At 36.8% G+C, this 8909-nt stretch overlaps 1 protein-coding gene across 1 annotated transcript; it reads left to right on the forward strand.

Annotated features, from left to right (window-relative positions):
* The first annotated feature begins 384 nt into the window (after positions 1-384).
* LOC113230175 (G2/mitotic-specific cyclin-B2) lies at positions 385-7087 on the forward strand. Its single transcript, XM_026463981.1, has 7 exons — positions 385-573; positions 652-854; positions 1113-1242; positions 1763-2149; positions 3903-4025; positions 4843-5063; positions 6050-7087. Exons 1-7 carry the CDS (start codon positions 544-546, stop codon positions 6471-6473), a joined length of 1518 nt encoding a protein of 505 aa, XP_026319766.1. The 5' UTR covers positions 385-543; the 3' UTR covers positions 6474-7087.
* Positions 7088-8909: the final 1822 nt, after the last annotated feature.

The raw sequence follows: 8909 nt of genomic DNA on the forward strand, positions 1-8909 counted from the left end.
TTTACATGTTATTGGTTACCGTCAATAATAAACCAAATCATAATTCAGTGAACTCTGCACTTTGTGCTCTTTACACAAGAAGACAAGGCAAAACTAGTAAAATGAACGCTGTTTTAAAACTGCTCTAGAATCTATGGGTGACAGCTGTTTTTCTTTCAACACCAGTGATCATACTTTTTTATTATGTTTAATTCATATTTAACGTTTTGTCAATAAACTTAAATACATTTAAATTAAAATGATTATTTCTTAATAAATTCGAGTTTTATTTGCAATTTAGATTGATTTATACATTTAAGGAACATTTAACTTCCGGCGTACCGGATTAGAGCAATCTCTAATAATCTGTGGACCAATCAAAACTCGCGTCTTCTCCATTGTAGCCGAATGAATTTTTCCGTTACAGTTCGAGTTGTTAGAGCGGATTAGTAACCGATTTGAGTGCAGCGAGATAGTTTATTAATTCTTTCCAAGGCCTAGCCTTCTAAAAGCTTTAGCTTTTGGAAAATCCATTGGAATAACGGCTCAGCAATAAAGAAAACAATGGAGATTCACACCCGAAAGCATCACACGGTAAGTTAGAGATATTTACTATATAAACTTGTTCCCCTTTACAATTAAATCAATGATATGGTTTTACATCCAATACAGATCCAAGATCAAGAGAATGCGTACGCTAATAAAGGCAAAAAGAATGTGGTGATGCCGCAGAAAAGGCAGAATGTCGTTCTTCGTGCATTGGGTGACGTGAATATTAATATTCAAGTTCCTTGCGATGTTCCAGTTGGTAAAGTGGCCACGGCTGCTGCAGAAATTGAGAAGAAAGCTTCTCTGAATCGGGCACCTCTTCGGAGGTGAGCACACGAGTTTTAAAAATATTATCGCATACCGCCATTTAATAACATAAATAAAAACCGTTGAAAATAAATGCGACTGTAAATACCTAATAAATTAGTTTTAAGAATTAATTCAGTCTATGAAATAGTGCTAATTTACTAGATAATTTAGGTTTGGATTGTGAGATACTATGTTAATAAATATTATCAGGGGGTATGTGCTGTTACCTCACTAAATAGTAATTTCAACAAAGTTAGTAATTCTAATATTTACAGCAACTACAAACATGTGCAATCGAAAGTGGACACAGGATTGGCAGTTAGGCCTGTGCAACATACAACGCGGGCCCCCTTAAGACGTGAAGAGAGCACAGGCGTAATGGCCAGAGCTGCTACAAGGCCTAAGGTATGAATATAACTTTATTCATTGCAAGGGAATTTTATTTAATTACAACCACATGTGTGGTTGTTATTCAATTTATATAAGTGGAATAAATTAATTGCTTGTGAGTTTAGCATTTGAAGTTTCTTTTGCTACTGTAGATATACCTTCGGAACAATAACAAAAAAGTTGTACTATCATATTTTAGCTTGTGATTGTACTCATGGCAGCGATCATCTCGAATTGAAATAATTGCTGATGTGTAAATTAGCTAAAAAACATTTTTTATAGCAAAATGATCAATTATGTTTTTGTAACAAATCTCTCTTATCTAATTTCGTCTAGTATCATTCAATGGATTTGTTGCATTGGTTCAGATCCACACTTTTGACACATATTTTTAAGAAAGGTAAGTAGATTTAGTGGTTGCTCTTCAGGTTGAATTATTTGTAGAAATGTAATGAAAATGTGACTTAGGGGTTTTTGTTTTAGCGCTCCTCAATTGTAACTTAAAATATTTTTTAATAACTTGCTATATTTCCAGACGGCACTCAGAGAAACTCAAGAAAAAGTTCCTAAGCCAAAGACCTCATCTACCCAAATCAAGAGAAGTACAGAAGGAACAAAGAAAACTACCAAACTAGCTCCAGTCACAGAACAGCCTGAGAAAAAAATGGTGAAGTCATTGAAACCAATCCTTAAAGAATCTACAGAGTCTTTGGGCAAACTGTATTTGACTGAAAAAGTAAAAGATGAAAATATCATTAATTTAAGTTTGTCCCCTGTTCGGTTGCCTGCTGACATTGAAGATATTGATGCTGCGGACAAGGCTAGCCCATTATTGATGTCCATTTATATCAAGGATATTTACAAGTACCTCACAGAGTTAGAGCTTCGGTACCCTGTTGAGGAAGACCACTTGAGGAAGCAGGTTTGTATAAATCTTTTAACTAGGGACTGTTGTATTTAATTTTTAAGTTTCTGGCTTCTCTTGTAGAAATTTGCCAATGTCAGGTCAGTCACGGGAGTTACACTTTCGTTTTTAAGATGATTAATTAATTAACACTGTTCTTTAGTCTATTCCGGCTTCTGAAACAATACAGAACACAATATACCATCACCGCTACAAATACTTAAAAAAAAAAAAAGTTTTATAGTTTAAGTTTGTTATTACTAATAAAATCAGTTATTAATTCTAACAGGGTATTCGTAAAAACGTATAGCAGAAACTTGAAATTTATGGGACGAGGAATAGAATAATAGGTTGAAGACTACCATAAAACACATTTTGGTAGGATAGCTGAAAAATATGTGGTCTGGGGTTCCTTTATCCAGCCTGCATTCACAAATTGAGCTATCCCGTGTTCTAACTTTTGCCAGATGGTTCGGGGTTAACCAGTGACTAATCCAGAGTAAATTTCGCGACTGAACTACATTGGTGGAATTTTGTAACTCTGGATCTGTTTGACTGCATTGATTGTGGCATTATTAAGATCTACCTCCTGACAGATACAGCTAAAATCTACTTATCATAGACTTTTCAGTAATGCCAATATCACAGTTACTATTTAGAAGTATATGTGGTCATAACTTTACCACCGCGAAGACGCTAAACCTACTGTTTAGCGTCGTCGAACTAAACAGGGTTATTTGTGAAATATTAACAACCTTGCAGGACTATTTTACTATTTAATATCATAGACAACAAGTTTTGTTCCATGACTTTTTACAAAACATAATAAATATCTTTTAAAGCGCAGGCCACACCGCGAACTAAGCAGGTTAACTTAGCTTAGACTGTGGATACGCGCGGGGGTGAAGGGCGGCGGAAGGGCGACATATTTTGCATAGCTAATGGGATTGAGGGTTAGTTAGCTTGGTTAGCTTAGTTCGTGATGTGACGGCTACGTGAGCTAAGCTAAGTTAGCTTAGCTAAGTTAGCTTAGCTTCGTGCGCGGTGTGACCGGTGCATAAGTTGTTGTATGTACTATCTGACACTTTTTATATCTATATTTGGTGAAGACAGTAAGTTCAAATAAGTGTAGTCCCCGACGACCCTCACCCTGCTCCTGCATGGGACTGGTACTTCGCTAGCGCCTCCTTTGTAACGCACAGAGTAATAACCGTTTAGTTAGACTGATCTATTTAAATATTTTTATTTTTAAATATTCGCTCTTATTGTACGGGTATAAAGCGTTTTCTGGCCAACTCAATCCAATTCCTCGTCAATAAGTCGCCATATGGCCAGATAAACTGCCTCCGTGGCCGAACGGTTACCACGCCGGACTGCCACGCAGAGGTCCCAGATTCGTTTCCCGGGCCGGGAGAAATATTGATATGGCCTACATTTATTTGTCTCGTGAGTTTGCGTGTAATTTGTGGTTTATGTATGTGTCCATGACACCCGCGACACAGGATTTCCGTAGTGCGGGGCTATGAGTGTGTGCGTTATCATTATTATATGGCGAAAGCATGACTGAACTTGAATCGTGTTCTCGGTATTGATAGTATTGTTGCTACGATATTATTTTGTAAACGCAGACTATTTCATGTCATTTCATTATAAAATGAAGCATTTCCCACAAAAAGTGAAAATGATCAAAAAGTTAGTTTGGCCCTTATACTTAGGATCCATCGACATGTCTGTCGATGTATGTAGAATTGAAACAAAATATTATTTCCAGGTTTCAATTAACGAAAGGATGCGAGCCACATTAATTGACTGGCTGGTGGAGGTCCACTGCCAATTTGACCTGGTCCCAGAGACATTCCAAATAACTGTTGGCATTGTTGACAGATATTTACAGGTAAAAGATTCTTTAGTCATTTGTTTACTGACAATTTTCCAGAACTATAGCTGCCCTGATATCGACTCCGATCCATGATTTGGAGGATTCATACATTTAGCAGACTTTATACAATAACGCAGTATGTATTGTAGAATATTAATATTTTGAACTGAGCATACAGCGACGAGCAGAGCAAGCGAAACTTTAGCGTGAATAAACCGCCCATCTTCTTACGGCAAAGATTAATATACGTAACATGGGCTGTATGCTTAGTTCAAAATCGTGCAAATACCGCGTTATTGTAAAGACGGTTTGTTTTTTTTTATACTGTCAGCTATGACTTGTATATATCGCACTGTTAATGCAATAGTGTATTAATTCAAAAAGTGTATTTTCTCAGAATCGACGAAAAAAGAATTGCTCGCTTCCCGTGAAAGATCTGTGTACATTTATGTATAGGTTATTTCCCACTTGCCAAATATACATATTTAAAAATAATAAATATAAAAAATAATTTTATATTTTTGAATAAGAACTATTTTGGCCAAAAATAGCTCACATAAAGCGTATCTCATTTTGAGTTAAGTAGTTAAGTAGATATTTTTTAGTTGTTTTTTACAATATTCTAATGACGTTTTCATTGACGTGTAGAGAATCAAATTTTACGTTCCACAATGGTATAATCTTGAATTTCACATATTTTGAGTTACAACACTATTGTAGTAGCAGTGCGATATATTGTACAGGCATTTAAAAAATACTTGGTTGCCGCATAGGTGTCTTCGTGAAATTCTTTGCTTATGGTTTTGTTGTTCTAATATTGGCAAATGTTCAGATGGTGTCCAACATCAACCGCGACCGATTGCAACTCATCGGCGTCGCGGCAATGTACATAGCAAGCAAGTATGAAGAGATCTACGCCCCGAACGTTGGTGACTTCGTCTACGTGACCGATCATGCTTATACCAAAGAGAACGTTTTCCAATGCGAGAGAGAAATTCTATCCAAACTAGGCTTTTGCTTGGCGCGACCTATACCGCTTAGTTTTCTGAGAAGGTAAGTCTTATGTGACTTTGCAGCATACTTTCCTACAGTGCCTCTGTGTAAACCTCATTCCATATAGTAGATACGAGTCTGCATGGTGATGGATGACAAGTTAATGTTTACAGTACTGCCCTCACACAACTATGCGTACTTTATACAGCAGTTGTGCCTTTTTTCGTTACGAGTGCAGAGTAGTTTAACCTAGACCTTGATGGCCGAATGATTTGCACTGGATGAGGAGGTCCTGGGTTCGTTTCCCGGTAGAACTATTTTGTGAAATTCCTTTTTTAAAATTGGTTCTGATCTGGGTAGTCCCTGGATTGAATTCCGTTGCTCTGGCATTCATAATACAGGCAATTCGTTCACTGGTGTGGTTGACTGGCACATTATTATTATTTTAAACTAAAACAAATGCCCGGGGTAGGGTATTATAAACATAACCAGTAATAGAGACGAAATGTCATTTAATTTGTTTGAAAACCATTCTGCCAAATCATTCCCGTGACACTGCGCTCCGATTGGCCAGCCCGAATTCGAAACATTTGACGGGTGTAGTCAGTTGTTTCACTTGAAAACAACCAGTTTAACTTGAGCTTTGCTATAATGGAAGTAAATTGCAAAATTATATAATATTTGATATTTAATCGATGAAATGTGATTGTTTGTTTTGTAATTAGATGTTTTGCTATTTTTCCCACACCACTGAATGGAACAGCCTTCATTGTTAGAGATATTATCTTTATTACAATAAATATAGAACATTTTTGGAATATACGGAGACGTACACACAGCTACGTTGTTGGCGCTGTACTAGTTCAGTTTCTAATTTGTGATTTCAGCGCAAACGAGAGTTTATATTTAAAAGTGATATAAGGTCCATTTGCCTGATGAGTTGTCAGGGATGGAGGGTCCTTATTTCGCTGTCTATTTCTGGTTATATACTCGATGTCATAGTACCTAAAATTTGTTTAATTTTTTAATTACTAGTTATTTTTCAGATTCACCAAAGCGTCCAAGGGAACCTCGAAGCATCATCATCTAGCGAAATACTTCATCGACCTGTGCCTTGTCGAGTATTCGATGGCTCACTACCGGCCCTCGGAGCTCGCCGCAGCCTCTCTTTGCCTCTCTCTTTACTTGCTATCTAGTAAGAAGTTTGAAGAGCTATGGACGCCCACTCTCGCCTACTACTCGCAGTACAACCTACAGCACCTGGAACCGATTGTCAAGAAAATTGCAAAGATTGTTGTCGGTGTCGGCAAGTCCAAATACAAGGCAGTGTACAAGAAATATCTCGATCAAAGGTTAGCTAAAGTCTCTGCCCTGCCCCAGTTGAAAGGTGATGCTATCTACGATTTAATCCAGTCACATTCTCTAGGTTCTCTTCAATGTTCTACAGTACATTCAAATTCAAACTGTTGACAAAGTGTTTAATGGGAAGATATTTTGACTGAATTTTGTATAAGGTTTGTTTTAGGTACCTGCACCTCGGTTTTAGATGTAATTTTGTGCGACGGGTGATTTTTCTTTAAGTAATATTGACATGTTAATATATTTATGACATTGTATACGGGGACGTTTTAATGTTATATGTCTGCAGTAGATGTAATAGTTAACCTATAATGTGTTTTGATCGTGCCCCATTTAATTATAGAAATTGACACAAGTGTGATTTCGAATTTTTGATCGATATTACGTTTTAAAATAGAATGAATGACTTATTGTTGCTATTTTTATGATTTCAACACGCATTTTTTTTTCGTAATAGTGATCCACAATTTATTTCAAGGTGGTTTTTATAGCTATCATGCAATTTTATGGGTCTCTACAACATACTATGTATCAGATATAGTCTGATGTAATGATAGATAGATTTTAGAATAGTGACATTCTAATTTGTTTTTGTGAACATTGGCATTGAAATGTACCCAAACAATTGTATAACATAGGTTTTAGACGTTAATTTGTATTTACTTGTGATTATAGGATAATTATTTTACGACGTATGTAATTTGATAGAACTGTGATTAGTATTGTAATGATGTTGAAATAAAATCCAATGTTTTGTAATATTTTTAAAGTTTTTATTACTTAGGGATTTATTTTATTTATACGGGTTGTGTCCAGTTCTCATATTGAATGAGGTGTATGAATTCGTACCTTTGGTGTAATAAAGCCACATGTAAAAATACTTCAAGTCATTTTATCGCGTGAAGGGCGTAAAAATAATACGCACTACATTAAATAAATTATGTCATTTGCAGATGTGGTCTTATTACACGAAGAGTGCCAAATAAAGGCCTGTTCAGATAAGCGTTATTCGTTATCGCTGTGGGTAGCGAAATTCATTATCGTTTATTATTGTCTACTAATCGTTACTGACTTGCGTGTTCTGCAGAGGGATGAATTTGCCACTGCTCTCGCATCGTGCCACCTGTTTCGCAAAGCAATCTAAAAGATACCGCTTACTTGGGCGATATGGCGCGGTATACCGGTTTCATTCTAACTGCGGAACTTCATACAAAACTGCGGGATGCTGTGCGATATTTTTCGCTACCTACAGTGATAGGGAATAACGCTTATGTCTGAACAGGCGTTTATGGATTTTTTTACATTGTGTAAAAAAAGTCGATCCAAAAACCACCGCTGCTTAGTAGTATGTGAGGATTTAGCGGGACCAGCGCTTGATTATATGAAACGGGACCAGCGCCTGATTATATGAAACGGAACCAGCGCACGGGTTGACTCACGTTGGTCCAACAATTCCTGGCAATGACCATATTGGATCGCCCCAGGTCTTGACTTCCAATTGATTTGCTTTATTTGGAATAAAGGTAATAATAAAGTAATTAGTAGGTACACAATTGTAGAAATAGTGTGAGCATTTGAATCAGCCTGTCGGAATCTTTATAAATTTTCTGTAAAAAATTTAAAAAGGTTCCAAACTCGCACGACCGCCATAGCTAGTTATCACATTTCCCATAATAGCGAAGACTCGCATTTGGCTTCGATCGACAAATCCTAAGATATCGTGACGTCAGGCTGGAGGCATAAAATTGACAGGTCTCATTAAACTTGGACAGCTTCTTGGCAGGAGAAAAGATAAAAGAGCGATTATAGATTCGACACCTTATTTGAATGCAGTTAAATTATTAGGAACAAATATAAAGATATTAAACTTGTAATAAGTTCTTCTGCTTGTCAATTAGCGTTAAAGATTGTATGACGTTAGGTAGGTACTGAGTAGAACTAACGTTCACACACTACCTTGACGTCTGCTTACAGTGTCGAGATTCACCACGAGTAACCACTTGTAACATATACGCGTTTGTATAATGTGTACGTATGTGACGTTAAACGAAATATGCAAAGGACAGTAGCAAGTGAATATGAAATGATCTCCTGGTTCTAATATACCGCATCAAGAGGTAGTAGAATTTATGTAAGTGTACTGAGGTTATGTAGTTAGCCTTGCCAATGGACTCAATTGCTACATGCTATTTGGTGCAGTGCCCACACATTATACATAGTCTCTCGGGCGTTGTTCTACTGTTAGTCGACTCTGCGTATTTCATGGTTTTTCCTCTGCAAATTCCAAGAATTTATTAACGCTTGGCGGTTAGCCGAGCTGTTTTTATTTCCCTTTTCCACTGACTGGACTCCCTGCAGTGGGGACTGCGTGAAAACAGAGAAATTCGATGTTTTTTTATGTATACCTCTTTTTCTGCTGCTTTGACGTTGTGCATTGCATTTTTTCATGTTAGTTCTTACATATGCTTGCTTATTAGGCCGTGGCGAAAATATTTGCTTTGCAAATAAATTCCTAATATTTAGTAGTTTCACTAGCATTAGGTAAAT

The sequence above is a fragment of the Hyposmocoma kahamanoa genome, unplaced genomic scaffold, assembly GCF_003589595.1.
Source record: "Hyposmocoma kahamanoa isolate Upper Pololo Valley unplaced genomic scaffold, ASM358959v1 63, whole genome shotgun sequence".
In the NCBI taxonomy this organism is placed as follows: Eukaryota; Metazoa; Arthropoda; class Insecta; order Lepidoptera; family Cosmopterigidae; genus Hyposmocoma; species Hyposmocoma kahamanoa.

Coding starts and splice junctions, on each gene's coding strand:
- LOC113230175 (XM_026463981.1), top strand. CDS start 544: ATGGAGATTCACACCCGAAAGCATCACACG. Junction 855..1,112: donor AATCGGGCACCTCTTCGGAG/GTGAGCACACGA, acceptor TAATATTTACAG/CAACTACAAACATGTGCAAT. Junction 5,064..6,049: donor CCGCTTAGTTTTCTGAGAAG/GTAAGTCTTATG, acceptor GTTATTTTTCAG/ATTCACCAAAGCGTCCAAGG.